Source organism: Durio zibethinus, chromosome 28 (assembly GCF_047325235.1).
Source record: "Durio zibethinus cultivar Kanyao isolate XHJ-2024 chromosome 28, ASM4732523v1, whole genome shotgun sequence".
NCBI classification, from domain to species: domain Eukaryota; kingdom Viridiplantae; phylum Streptophyta; class Magnoliopsida; order Malvales; family Malvaceae; genus Durio; species Durio zibethinus.
In genome coordinates, this window is record NC_143189.1 from 4,867,643 (window position 1) to 4,885,600 (window position 17,958).

At 34.2% G+C, this 17,958-nt stretch overlaps 1 protein-coding gene and 1 pseudogene across 4 annotated transcripts; both read left to right on the plus strand.

The window, feature by feature from the left end:
* The first annotated feature begins 268 nt into the window (after window positions 1–268).
* On the plus strand, window positions 269–5,912 carry LOC111280964 (phospholipid:diacylglycerol acyltransferase 1-like; annotated as a pseudogene). The gene is made up of 6 exons (XR_016335015.1): window positions 269–847; window positions 2,450–2,672; window positions 2,806–3,089; window positions 3,990–4,317; window positions 4,820–5,079; window positions 5,434–5,912. The product of XR_016335015.1 is annotated as a phospholipid:diacylglycerol acyltransferase 1-like (transcript).
* Window positions 5,913–7,270: 1,358 nt separating this feature from the next.
* LOC111280261 (polyadenylate-binding protein-interacting protein 4-like) lies at window positions 7,271–16,282 on the plus strand. Of its 3 annotated transcripts, none has more exons than XM_089757541.1 (16): window positions 7,271–7,512; window positions 7,892–7,947; window positions 9,656–9,813; window positions 9,882–10,043; window positions 10,193–10,329; window positions 10,557–10,747; window positions 11,400–11,577; window positions 11,681–11,920; window positions 13,411–13,541; window positions 13,696–13,765; window positions 13,946–13,979; window positions 14,133–14,458; window positions 14,632–14,751; window positions 15,362–15,433; window positions 15,517–15,564; window positions 15,966–16,282. In XM_089757541.1, the coding sequence occupies exons 3-16, from the start codon at window positions 9,675–9,677 to the stop codon at window positions 15,993–15,995; spliced, it is 1,878 nt and encodes a 625-aa protein (XP_089613667.1). In that variant the 5' UTR covers window positions 7,271–7,512; window positions 7,892–7,947; window positions 9,656–9,674; the 3' UTR covers window positions 15,996–16,282. The 3 variants fall into 3 exon arrangements, with proteins under 3 accessions (XP_089613667.1, XP_089613665.1, XP_089613666.1); XM_089757539.1 differs by having other exon boundaries at window positions 9,675–9,813; XM_089757540.1 differs by having other exon boundaries at window positions 7,892–7,945; window positions 9,672–9,813.
* Window positions 16,283–17,958: the final 1,676 nt, after the last annotated feature.

Consider the following 17,958-nt stretch of genomic DNA (forward strand, 5'->3'; position numbering starts at 1 on the left):
CAGAAAAAATCCATATCTTTGCTCTCTTCTTCAAATACTACTCTACTAATATTTTCTTGACCTTTTCCCCATTATAACTTTTTAGTTACCTTCTGTTTATAAAAGAAAGAATGTAGTTACATTGTTTGGCTTTGAAATTGGAATAACTTTTTTGGCTCTGGAGCTTTGACTTTTGTTGCTTATATGTTCTGTCCTTTTCTCTTTTTTTTTTTTTTTTCTGTATAAAGTTAAAAAAGATTCTGTTTAATGCTTCAAGTGATTTTTGATGTTTTCCCCGGAAAGAAAGCAGTTTTAAGACTTTCTTAAAAAACTGAAGTGCATTTAAGACCGACTAGTTTTGATTAAAAAACATGTCTTTACTTAGAAGAAGAAGAACACCCTCCTTCAATGAATCCGACAAAACCTCGGACGCATCAGATTCAAAACCCCAAAAGGAAAAAGAAGAACAAGAACAACAACAAGAAGATGACAATGGCAATGACAAAAACAACAAAAAAATCCCACCGAAGACCAAGAAGAAACACGAAGAGAAACCAACCAAGTGGTCGTGTTTGGACACGTGGTGTTGGTTTATTGGTTGCATATGTGTAACGTGGTGGTTTCTATTGTTTCTCTACAATACAATGCCTGCTTCGTTTCCTCAGTACGTAAAGGAAGCTATAAGGGGGCCGTCACCGGTCTCGCCTGGTGTGAAGCTGCAGAAAGAAGGGTTAAAGGCTAAGCATCCAGTGGTGTTTGTGCCTGGGATTGTGACTGGTGGGCTTGAGTTGTGGAAAGGGCGGAAGTGTGCTCAAGGGTTGTTTAGGAAGCGGCTGTGGGATGGCACTTTTAGTGAAGTGTACAAAAGGTATCCATTTTTTTGCTGCTTAATCTTTTTGGCTAGTTTTATGTTTTTTTCTTAAGGTACAATTTTCGGGAAAGGAGGTTTGAGTCCAACTCTTTCAGCTTGCCGATAGTTGCACGTACCATCAAGCTAGAAATTGCCGTAGTTTCATGGTTTTGGATAAAGGGTATTGGTGATTTAAATGAAATAAAACTTTATATTTTAGAAAATTGTCTGTAGCTTTTAACTTGATATTTGAATATTTTGTTAAATAATTTTATTTAATTTGTTTCGAATGTGAAAAATTAAAAGTTTAAAATACTATAATTTATTGATTGATTATGCTTATTTGGTATTCACTTGCGAGTGAAATTTGCAAGGACTATAAGTTATACGGAAAGTTGAAGATTATTATGTTATGATTTATGAGTATAGGGGGAGTAGTTTTTGAATGGAAGCGTAAGTTGGTTGTTACTTACAGTGGCTAAATTAAAGTTGTGAACGGTGTGATTGGTTTAACTTTGTGCTCTCAACTAGTTTCCCCGTTTGCTAGCCATTTGATCTTCTTTTCGGCTTGATTTTGAATATCATGTAGGGCTTACTAGCTCTTACATGTGCTAGTATGGTCATGATGGCCATCAGTTTATTATTTGCTTGTTGTTTCACATACAGGCTTTCAAGCTTTTCTTGGATTAGCAAACAAGACCTGTTGGGTTGATGTCTTTACACTTTTAGTTATGTACTTGCTGTTCTAAATCGAAACACAAGGTCACGTGATGCATCAAAATAACAAATACTCTGTCCCAAGATTATTGTTTCTTATTGACTTTTTTAGTCAAATTAACTCAACTTTGATCGTTATTTTTAATGAAATAATAAAATTTTAAAAAATTTTAAAAATAAAATTTGTAAACTTTGAGTTTCAAATTTTTTAAAACATTTTTTTCAGAATTTTAATTTAATATTATATTTCTAAAAATAAGGTCAAAATGGAATTATTTTAATAAAAAAAAGGTCAATAGAGAACAATTATTTTGGGACTGAGGGAGTAACAAAAACGACCTTATTAGACTTTCTTTTTTTGGCCACAACTTGCAAGAGATTGATGCAGTGGGTGTCATAATAATATGGCTGGACATTGCAAGTGTGGAAATTAGCATCTTCTTCTTCAACGTATTTTACATACTGAAAGCAACATTAACGGAAGGCATGCTCATTAATCCATGCAAAACCTGTCACCATGGTACCATTAAGGAATTCTATGTTGGCTGTTCCTTTATTATTATTTTTTATTGGTATTTTCCTGCATGCAAGTAATCTATAATAGAACTTTAGTTTTTGTTTATTTATTTAAAATTGTGAAATCAAGAACGATTTCTTTAGAATCTAAAGTGTATTACCTGTTGTTTAAATAACTTGCAATCCAGTAAAAATGAAAAACAATATATTTATATTAGAATAGAACTGACCTATGTACGGTTCTGTTTTTAAGTTTTGTGTTCCTTGTTCCTGTTCAATAGCATTTTGGTGTTTATGTGTTAGGTGATAGTTACGTGTTTAAGTTATGAACTCTTAGTAGTGCCTGGATAATTGGTAACTTCCGTGGTTTTATTGGATATTATGCAGACCTCTATGCTGGGTGGAGCACATGTCATTGGATAATGAAACTGGATTGGATCCTTGTGGCATAAGAGTAAGGCCTGTCTCTGGACTTGTGGCTGCAGATTATTTTGCTGCTGGCTATTTTGTGTGGGCAGTTCTGATTACTAACTTGGCACGTATTGGATATGAGGAGAAAAACATGTATATGGCTGCCTATGATTGGAGACTGTCATTTCAAAACACTGAGGTAAACATTTTCCTGAGCTTGAATTTCTTGATGCTGTTGCACCCAGTCGTGGAATTAATTGATTATGCACCTTTTTTATCATTCTGATTGTGTTTGGACTATTGTAAAATGTTGACATCTTTCAATTAATCAGGTACGTGATCAAACACTGAGCCGTATTAAGAATAATATAGAGCTGATGGTAGCTATAAATGGAGGGAAAAAGGCTGTAGTCATTCCACATTCCATGGGTGTTCTATATTTCCTACATTTTATGAAGTGGGTTGAGGCACCAGCTCCAATGGGTGGTGGGGGTGGACCAGATTGGTGTTCTAAGCATATTAAAGCTGTGGTTAACATTGGTGGGCCATTTCTGGGTGTTCCAAAAGCTATCGCCCTGCTTTTCTCTGCTGAAGCAAAGGATATTGCAGTTGCCAGGTACTTAGCAAGTATACCTTCTCAGAAGCAAATAGTTGTAGCAATTTGACAGGTAGCTTATGATGGTTTGTCCAGGATCGCACTATATCTTTTCAGAAAAATAACTTTGGAGTTTGGACTGTGTGGAGAAAATGTGAAAGGTTTCATCAATTACTATTTTGGTTCCTTCCAATAGGTTGTGACAACGCATATGGACCATCATGCTTGTTAGATGTTGAATTTAAATATGCCTAAAAACAACCAAGGATCCCATTTGCTTGTCACTGTCATATCATTAGTCTCTTGTCTACTTTTATGCCTCGTTTTCTGTTGACAAACCTCCTACTCGTCTTGTGGAGCATTCTTCTTTGATTTATAGCCCTTTTTTTTTTTACAACTGTTTAATTGCTTTATGGGTTTATTGGTCTTCTTCCTTATTAACCCCTTCTTTTTCCTATCTCTTTTCACTTATTGATGATGGTCACTTTTGAAGTGAGAGATTGCTTTCTTTGACTGATTGATTGTTCAAGATGTTGATTGATTGCAGTTGTAGTCTTGTAGAGTGGAAATTCTAGTATTTTCTGCCGGCTGTTTATCACTAGTCTATGTCTAAACTAAATGACATGATGTTGTACGGCAGATTATGTGAGAAGAACATCCGCATGCAACAGTACATGGCTACTCTCTTCTGATTTCTGTCCTCCACCCTTTGGATGGAAATTCTAGTGATTCATTATAGTTTTCTTTCATATTGTTTTCAGTTTTTCTTGTCAAGGAACTTCCTAAACTTTTGCTGAACTTTAGGTAGGCAATTGGTCAGTACTTAAGTTACTTGTTAGTCGATTATCTCAATTATATCTGAAGTACAAAAATGTAAAATTTTCTCTCTTACAACAGCACTAAAAATGAACCGAAATGCAGGGCAATTGCACCTGGTTTTTTGGATAATGATATATTTCAACTTCAAACATTGCAACATGTGATGAGGATGAGCCGCAGTTGGGATTCAACCATGTCGATGATTCCAAGAGGTGGGGACACAATATGGGGTGGTCTAGACTGGTCACCAGAGGAAGGCTATTCTAGTGGCAAAAAAAGAGAAAGGAAGAATGGCACCCAGATCACAGAACAAGCTGGCGCTGGAAGTGCAATTTCTCAAACAAGAAGAGCAAATTATGGAAGGATGATATCCTTTGGAAAAGATATTGCTGAGGCACCTCCATCTGATGTTGAGAGAATAGACTTCAGGGTAATTTATTTTCTTGGGTAGTCTAGTTGGGTCCCCTGTTAGCTTATTGCCAGAAAAGGAACTTCAGATAGCAAAAAAGGAAACGAAAAAGAAGAGAGTGTGGCCACAGATTGTATTTTGGTCAACAAAGTTCTAGTGATGGATAATTTTTGGAGAACAAGCACTACTTGCCCTGAATTATAGTAACTGTGGACAAATGCTTCTAGTTTAAGTGAAAGTTACTGATGATGGATGGTTAACATCAAGATACTTATTGCTTGATATGATTGGTATATTTATAAAGGAATCAACTAAAATTATGGCTTCAAAATCAGATAGAAATGTTAAAATACTAACTTATATCACAAAATTCTTTGAAACCCATGTCTAAGTGTAGCCAGAGGTCATGCTCATAATTCTACTGTCTATGAAAAAGAGTAGAAATGTTCACCATATTGTGCTGTGTGACTACTTTATTTTACTAGAAGTCATTGCCTTATCTTTTTAGCTTTGCAATGTTCAGGGTGCTGTCAAGGGTCGTAGTGCTGCAAACACAACATGTAGAGATGTGTGGACTGAGTACCATGGCATGGGATTTAGAGGTGTCAAAGCTGTTGCAGAGTATAAAACTTACACTGCTGAATCAATTGTTGACCTTCTTCATTTTGTTGCTCCAAAAATGATGGCGCGTGGTATTGCTCATTTCTCCTATGGAATTGCTGATAATTTGGATGACCCTAAGTATAAACACTACAAGTATTGGTCAAATCCCTTGGAAACAACGTGAGAATCCTATAACTTCATTATTTCATTTTGTTCTTGTTGCATGGTATTCGATTTTCTTTTTCCCCTTGAATCAATTTGTGTTGCTTTATATCTCCTTTTGCTTGTTTATCTTTAAACTGAATCTCTGGCCAATATCAGAAACTGATAGAAAGCTTAAAGCATCGTGATAGGGTGCCTCATTCAACATTATCTATTGTTTTATTGAATGCTATTTTCTTAAATTTCCTTTCTATTTGGGGCATATGACTGTGATTGATTCTGTTAATGCGTATTGCGATATGGAGGTATATACTCTTTTGATGTTTAAACGTTCGTTCATCATCACTATTCACTGTCACTCTGATTTTGTAGGTTGCCAAATGCTCCTGCGATGGAAATCTTTTCTTTATACGGAGCTGGCCTACCAACTGAAAGAGCATACGTCTACAAGTTATCTCCTGCTGCTGAGTGTTATATTCCTTTTCAGATTGATACGTCTGCTGATCATGAAGGTACCTGCCTGAAGGATGGCGTGTATTCTGCGGATGGAGATGAGACAGTACCAGTTCTAAGTGCAGGTTTTATGTGTGCCAAAGGTTGGCGGGGTAAAACCAGATTCAATCCTTCTGGAATTCGAACATATATTAGGGAATACAGTCATTCCCCTCCAGCCAACATATTGGAGGGACGAGGCACCCTTAGTGGTGCTCATGTTGATATAATGGGAAATTTTGTAATTGATTGAGGATGTTATAAGGGTTGCAGCTGGGGCTTCAGGAGAAGAATTGGGAGGGGATCAAGTTTATTCTAATATCTTTAAATGGTCTGATAAGATCAACCTGCAATTATAACCTGCATTAGTAAGTGGTGCATACTCTCCTGCCTTTTTTTTTCAACTTCCGTCATTGTTCTAAGTTTCAACTGGTCTGGTCATTAATTTTACCTATGCATCGATTCTTTTACTATCCTGCATCTTTCCATTTAAATTTACAACCATGATATTCTGTGTCTGGTAATTTGTTCTTATCATTTGTTCTATTACAGCATTCTTTTTCAGCTCTAAACCAACACAAATCATTCTTCATTTATATTCAAATTCAATGAGAACAATCATGGAGTTGAGAACCTCTGTAATCAATAGAACATGCAGGCTTCATATTCCAGCATGCAGTTAACCATCGTAGTCTCTAGTTACAAACTTTCTCTCTCTCTCTCTGTGCTTGTTTTTATTTTCTGAACTTTTTTCTATTGCAAATTACAAACTCTACTGCTTGCTTTTTCTGAACTTTATTGGTTAACCATGAAATCTATTGATCCCTAAAGATATAAACACCCAAATGTGTCATCATATCTTTTTCCCACATTTTTGGAAAAAAAAAATGGAATCTCAGCGACAAATGCCCTTTATGATTTGTCAAAGCATTTAGCACACAAGAGAGCCTGTGTGAAAGAAGTGTTCTTACCCCATTGGAGCTGTGGGTTCTGAGTCTACTTGCCTCAACAGTTCACCATTAAACAAGATTCTGTTTCCATGCCTACTATAAAAGTACTTATATAAACTACTTTTTGACAAAAGTAGCGGAGGAATATGGGAGACTGTTCATAGATTTGGATTGTTGGACAGTGATGCCAAAAATTTTAAAAGAAATTATTGTAAAATTTGAAATAGAATGGGTGGCTCACAGCTTTTTTTTTTTTTTTTAAATGGACTATCTATAATGTAATCTCATTGTAAATGAGAAAATGGTTATGTAATTTATTCATAAAAGGTTAAATTTTATCAAAATTTATTTTTTATAATCTCAAATAAAAAATAAAAAGATTATGTCGTAGGCTTGAGTTTAAAGATTTGAATGATTTATTTAATTTTTTATTATAATTTTTGATAATTTCAAATATAAAAAAAGAAAATAAAAATTATATACGCTTATGATTTTGTTAATGATTCTCATTACGTTTAATTTGACAATAAATTTAAAGGGCTAAAAAACTCAAATCAAAACTAAAAAAAATTGAAGAAAAGCTAAAAGAAAACTAAAAATAATTGAATATAAATATATTTTTTATACTCAATAGCCAATAGGAGTATAGGACCTACGTCGTTAACGTATACCCGGTTGGAGTGAATCTTTACCTCTTACCTCCTGTAAAATCTTTTCAATTCACAAAGTTCTCCACTATTTCCTTTTTTTTCACCCTCTTTCTCTTCAGAATCCAAATTAAAAGAAAAAAAAAAGCTCTCCTAAACTCTCTTTCACTCTCTTGATCACAATCGAGAGCCCTCCCTTTTCCTTCTCTCTTCGCTTCTATTACGGGCTTCGATCTCTCTCCTCCCCTTTATTTAAAACCCTCACTCGTTAACCCTAACTCACGGAGTCCAAATCCCCTCCCTCCCAACTCCGATAATCATCGCTTTTCTACCGAAATTAGCGATTAATTAAGCTTTTTAAGGTAAGGATCGCGTTTCGTCTCTCTTTTTTATTGCTCTCCAGTTTTATTTTATTTTCGTTTTTCTATTCCTTGTTGAAAAATCTGAATGAGAATGCATTTAGCTTTTCTATTTTTAGGGTTACTTGGCTGCTATTTTAGATTTTAATTTAGGGTTTTGGAGATGAAAATTTTGTATTCCAGTAATTTTTTTATTTGTAAATTCTACAGTTTTTTAACTCTGTAATTGATGCTTATGTCTTATTTGGATTTGCTTTGCTTTGCTTTGGTTTCTTGGTTGAAATATTTCAGACTTTTTGCTTAGATGTTTGCATTTGTTCTTTGAGTTTGAGGTTGCTATTAGCAAATTTGATGAATAAAGTCTGGTTTCTCTTTGATGCAGGTATATTTATCACGACTCTTAAGAAGTTTTTGGTGGGTGGCACGGATAAAAAAAAGGTAGCTATCTTGTTTCATTTTTAGTCAGCTGTTAAGTAGTTGAGGTTACAGAAATGACTAGTTTTTCTTTTAAGTGCTAAGGATGTGTTTGGTACACAAGATTATGATGGGATGGGATAAGATGATATTATGAATAGAATTAGATTAAATAATGTCATCCTTATCTTGTGCTTGATGTGTGCAAGGATTAAGATAGGATAATTTATTTATTGGTCTAAATTATCCTTTCTCAAAGTTTATACAATTTAAATTATTGATGTAATTTTTAAGGGTATATTAGGACATATAAGTTCTACCCCATCCATTAAAAATATTCCTCTCCACTTTGGGAGGATTAAATCATCCTATACTAAGAGGATGATTAATACTCCTTGTAATCCTATCTCTTTCTTTGGATAGACACCAAACATAATATAGGATGGTTATCATTCTCTCCTATCAATCATCCTATGCGCTAAACATGACCTAAAAGACTTGATTGGAATTATTTTCTATAGAAATTTAGTTGTGTATATTGAAGCTGGTATAGCTATAGTAGTTGTAATAATTTTTTTAGATGTAACATTCCAAATATTATCTTTGGTTCAACTTGCTGTCATACATGCATGCATTTTAGGAAGATATATTTCTAGTATATTTGCTAATGGCAATGCAATCTGTTAACTTCTAACTAAAGAGTGGCAACTAGTTTCTACATTTAGGGTGCCTGATCCCTAGTTTTGCTATCTTAACGATCAGCTGCTTAGGGAAAATGCATCTTCTGCCAGACCAAAGATTTTTTTAAATTTTGAACTACAATAATTTTGGGCACTTTTGCAATCATTTCAAACATTAGTCCAACTATTGTTAAGAAGTATGGTCTGATATCATGCACAAGTTGATTAGGCCCTGCTGTTTTTGTGAAATTTTGCTGGTATCATTTGTGCTATATTCGCAGCCAATATATTTTTATTCTTCTACCATCTCTTGCTCAATGCAGTTTGCTTTACTTTATACCAACCTTGATTTCTCTCGATTGCTGTTGTCATTGCCATATGAATATCCTTCTAGCAATGTAAATCCCTTTTTAGGTTAGAAAATAAGGAATTTCTTCTTTTCCAACTGTTTTCATTCTTGATATGGGAGCTTTGGTGTCTCCAACTATTGGGGCTAACTTGTAGGGTGAGATCTGTATATGTATTGCTGGTAACTTCTTTAAGGAGATCAGGATCTAACTATTATGCATGCTGAATAGATGATGAGATTGCTACATATATAACAAGCAGATTAGATGGTTCATTTAATTGCTGTTAATCCAAGAGGTTTAAGTAACATTTCTAGGTGGAAAGTTTTGGATTAACAATACGAGGATAGGTTATATTTGGTGTATTGTTAAAGCTTGGTTGAGTGCTGGTCCGAACGATAAAAGTTTTAAGATAAGTGAGATTGAAAGAGAGCCAGAAATTTTAGCATTGGTGTTGCTGCTCAGGAAAGGCACCTTGCTTTTGCATTTTGTTAATGCAAACACATGTATGTATTGATATCATGGAACAATGACAAGATAGAGGAGGTATGCTCTTTTATTGGTGTAATTTTAGGTTTGATGGTTTACTGGTTTCTAAAGTCACCTAAGTATTCTGAAAATTTTGGCTTTGAAAAATTAAGTTCTAATGTTTTAGAATTGGACCTTGAAAGTGTTGACTTTATACTGTAAAAACTTATTCTTTAGTTTTTTTTTCCCTTGGAAGATGAATATGCAACAAGTTGTGTTGTCAAAATCTTCTGCTAATGGATTTGGCCGTCGAAGAGGTGATAGAGAGGTTGGGGCTAGGTTGGAGAATAAGGTGCTTTTGGGAAAATCCAATCAAGGAAGAATTCAAACTACAGGTGGGCATTCTCTTACCTGAATTACTTATTATTGAATTATATTCCTTATCTAAAACTAAGTGATATAGGTTCACTGGCTGGTGGGAAGACTGGAGGTTATGAGAGTTCTTCCCGCGATCGGTTAGTTTATCTGACAACATGTCTTATTGGGCACCCGGTTGAGGTCCATGTGAAAAGTGGATCAATTTACACTGGAATATTTCATGCAACTGATGCAGAAAATGATTTTGGTATGGTCTTTCATTTTTTTTTATGCTAATTATGCATCTGTAATTAGTTTTACAGATTGAGCTTGGTTCCCTTAGGATTCTTTTGCAAATAATTGAACATTGAAATAAAATGATTCTTCTTCTTAACATCCGCTCCCTTGCCTTTCTAGGAATCATCTTGAAAATGGCTCGCTTGATAAAAGATGGCACTTTGCGAGGACACAAGGCTATCACAGAGTTTGTTAGCAAGGCGCCCTCAAAGATGTTAATTATACCTGCCAAAGAATTTGTGCAAGTTATAGCAAAGGTTTTACTGATTTTCCAATCTTTACAGTTCCATCCCTAATTGAGTTGCTGATGAGAGATAAAATGTCAATTAGTTTATGCGGGGATTTCAAAAGATTCAAAGAGTTCGTTTCTGTTAGATAATTGTGAATGGTACTTGAAAAGTTAAAACTTGTTTAACACAAAATGTGGCTAATTTTATCTCATGTTTCCTCAATATTAATTTAGTTGTACAAAAAATGATTCCAGGATGTGGCTGTAACCAGGGATGGATTTGCAAGTGAGCTTCAACTTGAAAAACATCAGGAAATTTTGATAGACTCTGTGATATCACAATCCCGTCATTTTGAGGTGGAGAGGGAATTGGAGCCCTGGGTTCCTGATGAAGATGATCCACGGTGTCCTGAACTAGAAAATATTTTTGATGGCACGTGGAATAGGTTGCAATAATGTTCTCTCCTTTCAAAAATATGCCTTGCAATAGTTTTATTGTTCCAACATCTTAATTACTTCAGCCCACTTGCATCTAAATTGTTTTTTTCATTTCTACTGTGATCTCTATTTCTATATATCAGATTTGATTCCTTTGCTTTTAATTGTCTTGCCTTGCTACTTCCCATCAATAAATTGCCTGGAAAAAAAAAAGATGTTTGTGATAGTACTAGGGGCAATGTTCTTTAATGTCTTTTATATTGAGAAAATCAAGGATATCAACAAAAACATGATTTCTAAATTGATATTTATTTCTGCTGGATTAGTTTGATATGGAGGTGCTGTTTGATAGTTTGTGTTTGTTATGTTAATCTAGTGTGTGAAGAAATTTTAAATATATATTTGTTGTCCTTGATGGGCTGATTGTTGCAATAATTAGGCAGAGTTTGATTTTGTTGCCTATGGTAGATATAAAGGTTTGTGAGCTAAAAAGAAAAGAGACCATTAGCATTTTGTTGAAATCTTGTTGCAAATCTTTGTATTTTGATGATCATTAGTGTTTCTTTTTATTTTTTCTCTTAATATCTGTAACAATTCCTCTTTGTCATATTAACATTGTGTGTGTGTGTGTATATATATATATGTAAATTGCACTTTTAGGAACTGGGATCAGTTTGAAACCAATCAAAAGCTATTTGGTGTAAAAAGTACTTTCAATGAGGAACTTTACACAACAAAACTTGAGAGAGGTCCTCAAACAGGAGAGTTGGAAAAGGAAGCAACGAGAATAGCTAGAGAGATTGAGGGTGAGGAGACCGGGGACCTTCATTTAGCAGAGGTAAGATTTTCCCAATATCATTTGTTTGCCTCTTAACTTTTTTTTTTCTTTGTTAATTTATCTCTCAAATTTTCTTATGCTTTGCATATTGAATTTCTGACAGGAGAGAGGCTTTGATCTTCATGATAATTTGGATATTGATGAGGAGATGAGATTTTCCTCTGTCTACAGGGGTAGAGGGGCTGATGATAGTGGTTATGAGGAAGAGGAGGACATTATGTTGGATTCTCACAACATTGAGACCTTTGGAGATTCTTCTGATTCTCTCAGTAGAAAGTCTGTAGATTTCACCTGTTCACAAAGCAGTGATGGAGTTCGAATGCCATCTAGTTCTTCTTTAGTGGTACTTGTTGACCTCTGGAATTTGAGATATTCTAGTTCTTTCTTTTTTGATGCAAATAGATATTGTAATTAGTTGTATCTAAACCATTTTTAGGTTCTTTATTTTTTTTTCTGAAAAAATAAGTCAGGCAACTTATGATCGAGATTATACACCCAAGATAACAATTTGACCTTGGCTTATTTGGTCTCTAGGAGATTATTAAATTCTAATGGATGACACATTGGAAAGTAAATTCTTACTCAAATGACTTATATATTAAGTTTGGGGGCTTCAAAAGTTATAAAAAGTATATTTTATGTAAGCATAAGGTCTTGCTTTATGAGCTGGAATTTTGATGTCTTCTTTGAAGGAGTATTGCACAGAATCGCATTTCTTTCTGTTATTACAAATATTATGACATGTTGAGAGTAGTTATGTTGAGAGACATCAGAATGAGTAGTTGTTTGTACCATGGTACCAAAGATTTGTGATCAGGTTCCACTTTCTGTGTGAAAATGTTTTCTTTTCCTTATAAAGGAAAATTTTGGGTGGAAAAGGGTTGCTTAAATAGGGTTTGTGCACTGCCAGTACACCAAAAGAGGGAAAATAAAATAACAAGGTTAGTACCATAATTACTTTTGATTTTCTTGGTGAAGAAAATTAGCTATTGGACCTTATGGTGGGCAATACACCTTCGTAGTGGTTCTTTACTCAAATATTGATCTAGACAGATTTTCATTTGATGATAAATTGGTTTAGGAGGTGGATTAGTTGGGGGCCACTTACAATAAGGAATGCTTATTGAAGTTGATCATACGTGACATTACTTGAGAAGGATCACATGCATTACATACCGCTATTCTTTATTCTTTCAATTGTTACTTTGACAAAGTGAATCTTACTTTGCTTGTTAACAACTGGGGAGATTGAGTATGCAGTGTGTTGCAAAAATGTTTATGGAATTTGAATGAAGGAGCTGATAATTTGACTAGGAGTTGAGAGCTTAAGGACTTTAGTTTGGTTGTTTAAAGCAACAATGTATGTGTCAGGCATGTAGGGAGAGCACCTCTTGGAACTACATTTTGAGATGGAATAGCATATTGTATATTCAAGCTTCTGATTATGGAGTTGGTTACTTGAATTTCCTATACTTTTGCTCAAGTTTGTTTAATCTTGTATGGTGGATCTTGTGGCTAAATATTTTTTTGTTTAATTTTGGGTACTTGCTTCAACAATGCCATTTTTATGAAAATTTTCTGTTCACAACATGTCTTTCATCATAGCCCTTCCCAAACATAATTTTCTCTAACTGCACTTTGATGCATATTTCAATTTAAATGCTGGAAATTAGTGAAGGAGTTTTCTCGATACACTGCTAAATAGTTATTTCATGTCAGGTAAAAAGTGCTATAAAAGATAGTTGTATTATCTAATGTGTTTGTTTGTGCACGCATTTACTCCTTTGTGTGATCCTTTCCCTGTATAACATACTCCTGTATTTTGGTTTGTAGGATGAGGTACCATCTTTCCAAGCAGCCATTGGTGCGGATGCGAACGACTCTGGCTTTAATGATCAGGCCAGACAGCCGGCATGTGAACTTCCTTCTAAAAGTTTCTCCGTCTCTGACAGTGGTGCAAGCAGGTGTTTTATCTTTTTCCTTTGGGCATGCCAACATGACGTATATTTTATATTTTGATTCCTTGTTTCTGTCAGTTTATGGCATATAAGGTCAGTTACCTGGAATAATATAGGTGTTAGCTCTTTATATTTCCTGATTTAAACACTTGTAATTTAGGATCGAAGACAATTTGCTTGCTGAACATGGAGGAAGCAGTGATGCTAACGAGTTTGCAGAAAAGCAGTCTGTAAGTTTAATGTCCATAGATAAGCAAATGTTGTACAATGATAGTGGAGCTCCTTATTCTGTTGCTTTAACATTCATATCTCCGTTGGAGCTCCTTGTTCTAGTGCTTCTAGTTCCAGTTTGTTTGCTTCTAACATGTTTTTTTTTTTTTTTTTGGGAATTCCTGTTCATATTAATGCAGCCACCTGAGAACCTGCAATTGTCAAATTCTGTCGGTGAGTATGCTTTACTATCTAGGTGCCTGCTTAGTGTTCTATAAAATTGAAACTGCAATTGTCTTTTTTGTTATTTTACACCCTATTAAAATGCACTAAATCTTGCTGCTGCTGCATCTGGTTATTTTAATATGAGAGCAATTTGTAATGCAGAGTCTCAGTCATTATTGAATGACAAGATTGATGGGTCTGATAAAGCTGGGCCATCTGCAAATCATACTACTCAGGCACCATCTAATTCTTTGTCAAAGGTTAGTGAAAAACCAAGTTCTTCTGGTGAACTCTCAGAGGGTCCAGCCTCTAGCAATGTAACTGGTAAAAAATATTCTGTAAACTCCCGTGGACGACCTGGTAGTTCTACATCATCAAATTCAGATCGTGTTGGTTCTGTCTCAGCATCTAGTGGCCCTGGCTTATCACCAAGTTCATCAATGGGTTCATTATCCTCTGAGAAGTCAACACTGAATCCCCATGCAAAGGTGTGCTATCTTTCTTTCTTTTACCTTTCAGGTGCCTGATAAGCTGACTCCCAACACATACTGAGTTATAAACTATGAAGAGTCTTAACTTTTCTTTTGTATTACCTTATAACTTGATTTGTTGCCTTCCTTTGGTTGTCTTTTCACACATGGAACATGTTTAATGCTATCAGGAATTCAAACTCAACCCTAATGCAAAGAGTTTCACACCGTCTCAAATGCCTGTTAGGCCTCCATACTATCAAACACAAGTGCCTCCTTTACCACATACGCACATGCCTGTCAGTTTTGGGGTAAGTTGCTTAAAATTAATTGCTGGTACTCTGAGTTATGACTGGACCTCTGATCTCTGAGGGGATCTTTGGTACTGTTGCATTGACCTTTACTAGCACTTTTTTCCAGCATCATGATAACCTTTTCAAGGAAACAATAAACAATTTAGAAACATAGCATTTGTATTTTCCATGTTTCTTGTTATTACATATGTGTGGATTAATGCTTTAGGTGGGGTTAAGTTAGGTTGATTTGACTTAATATGGAAAAAGTATTACCCTGATTTGACCTCCATCTCAGATCAGGTGTAACCATGTAGGTGTGACCACTTTTTCCAAGTCAATAGGATGTCCACTAAAACCTGCAACTTTTTTTTACATAGATAATCTTGTATTCTGTAATTTTTAAGAGGATGCGACTTGATTCAGTATCATATATTTTAATAAACTTTGGTATATGGTCCTAGCTGTTAAGATTCATTTTCATTCTTACACCTGGTGCTTAATTTCATTGTAGATTTGTCCTTTTTTCTTTTCAATCCAAAATGTATTCTCGATAATCTACCTGTGTATTGTTATTGATAATCATGTGGTTTTTTGCTGGATTGGAACCTCCTTTCCTGGGCACCAGCCTGTTTTGTTCAATCCACAGGTGGCACCGATACAATCACCACAAGCATATTTTCATCCAAATGGACCTCAGGTGCAACCTTACATGAATTTGTTATTATCCTATTGACCCATCTTGATATGCTTATTTATTATTTATATTCTTCAAAATTGCAGTATGGGCAGCAGATGTTTCTTGGGCAACGGCAGGTGTACTACCAACCTGTAAGTGGTTCTGAAAATTCTCGAGTTTGTGTGGAATTGTTGGTTCATATATTTTTAGCTTCATGATGTCACTCTTTAAGCTAAGCATTTTTTGAACACACTCCTATTTACTACTTGTATGGTTGCAAATGATGCTTCCTGGAGAATTCTATTTTTAAGAACTTTTGTAGAACTTTCTTTAAACTTATTGCAAGATTTTATCTATTTCCTGAGAAAGAGAAATATTATGATTAACATTTTATACCAGTTTCTTCCTTTTAAGAAAATAATAATAATAATAATAATAATAATAATAATAATAATAATAATAATAATAAAAGCCTCTGTTTTTGGTGTTTCATTTGTTATCCAGAACATTCTACATCTTGGGATCCTGATAGAACTGAAACTGTCTTTTGCAGGAAATGCAATACAAAGGAAGGAATTATTAACCAGTTAGTTTGCTGACAGCATTCTTGGGAGCTTTTCTCTGCTCGCAAGAATAAACTTTTGAGAGACTGCTTGGATCAATTTTCACAAAAGAAAAGCCTAGCGGTTGAAGAAAGATCCTATAGGTCTTCATCACCCCCTTGTTCCAGGGAGATAAATTTATAACCCCTGTATGCTTATGTTAACTAACCTGTACTTTTCTGATTTTTTTTTTTTAAATATTGATAGTTTTGGATCAATTGTGGTTCTATATTATTTCACATTTATTTTTAATTTTCTGGTTGCTGTAGTCTGGGATCTATCTATGTGTGTCTGGTGGGTTAAGAATTAAGATAGTGGAAGAGATTGATGCTTATCAGTTACTATTATAACAAGTAATGGCCAAATGCCAAGTTCAAGGCTTTTTATCTTTCAATTTTACTATCAATAATCTTTAGACAAGTGGCATGCTAGGGATCATTTTGCTTTAATGGTCCTATTACTTGTGGCCCGACATCGTCGTCTGATCTTGTTTGTATGGGGCTTGGGAGGAATCAAACGTTTGGAGAGCATATTATAGTTTTATCAGCTTATTCTATTTGGGAACTCAAATTACTAACTTTTGTATCTATTATGTTGGTATTGCTCAATGCGCACAGAATATTTGTCCTCCAAAAACAGAAAACCTCCCCTAGCTTATGCACATATTTCAAAAACTGTGTTATTGATTTTTTTTTTTTTTTAATTTATAAAGGAGGTGAGCAATTGAGGGACAAGGGAGTGGCTAAAGGAAAAGACAATTTTTAACAAGAGGCGAATCTTGACATGTCAGAAATTTGTAAATGGCTCATGGTAGTTGATTTTTAAATGGAATTCTAGCCATTGCCTGCAAATTGAGAGACGCATTAAATTCAAAGAACGTAAGACTGAATATTTATTACCATGATCTCAACATTAGCCCTACCTGTTAATGCGTAAGGTTTTTGAGCTAATACTCCAAAAACTTGTTAATTCATGGCACCAAACATTTATATATACATATATATATATTTATATTTATATACAAAGATAATTGCCAACTCACATAGGAACTAGAAAGCCTTGTGGGATAAACCCATCTTAATTGTTTTGTTATTGTTAAGTCGTTCCTATCTAAAACAATGGCCGGTTCTTGGTTCTTTCAGTTATATATAATATATCAACCCAGAGTCAAGGCAATCCCTATCCTCAAACACACCATTTTTATAGGAAAATTAAAGTTTGGATAAACACAATTTTATCATATGCAGATACTAATAAATAAATATTGGCCAAAAAAATACTAATAATTAAATTACTATGGTCAAAATTTTTTTTTGCAATTGAAGTTATTACAGGTCATGGTAGATGCCAAAATTACTCCACAACTAAAAGGAGTACATATTTGACTGACATTGCTAACTCAAAGCTTGAAATATTTTTCTAGATAGAGATTTTTTATTCGTACCAAACTTTTTAAATTTATATTTTTGATAAATAGAGTGATAGAAAATGCCTATAACAGTTTTATGGATGATGTAACATAAGAGTTTTATGGTTGATACAAAATGCATATAAGAGTTGGGATAAACACAATTTATCATATTCAAATTCTAATAAATAAATATTGGCCTTCAAATTTATCATAAAAATTGCATACAAGAGTTTTATGGATGATGCAACAATCTTGGTCAAACTTTCGTCCTTTCATACAATGCTAAAATTTAAGGCTTTTAAAAATTATGTAATATATTGGTAAAATATTAAATTTTACTAATGCCTATTGGTTCTAATAGTAAATAACTCAATTTTTTTTAAAATAAGATCTCCCTTTAGAATCTTTGTGAATGAAAAAAACAAGTTTAGAAGAGATTACTCACTTATAAAATTTTATTTGGCTTGATTTCGAATTAGTTAAGATCCAAAGTAATCACTAAACACCGAAAGTTTTAAATTAAAGAATATTAA

Excerpts from the sequence above, each read along its gene's own strand:
- LOC111280261 (XM_089757541.1), top strand. The coding sequence starts at position 9,675 with ATGAATATGCAACAAGTTGTGTTGTCAAAATCTTCTGCTAATGGATTT. Across the intron at positions 10,330-10,556 it reads TTGTGCAAGTTATAGCAAAG|GATGTGGCTGTAACCAGGGA; the intron begins GTTTTACTGATT and ends AAATGATTCCAG. Across the intron at positions 13,980-14,132 it reads GCAATTGTCAAATTCTGTCG|AGTCTCAGTCATTATTGAAT; the intron begins GTGAGTATGCTT and ends TTTGTAATGCAG.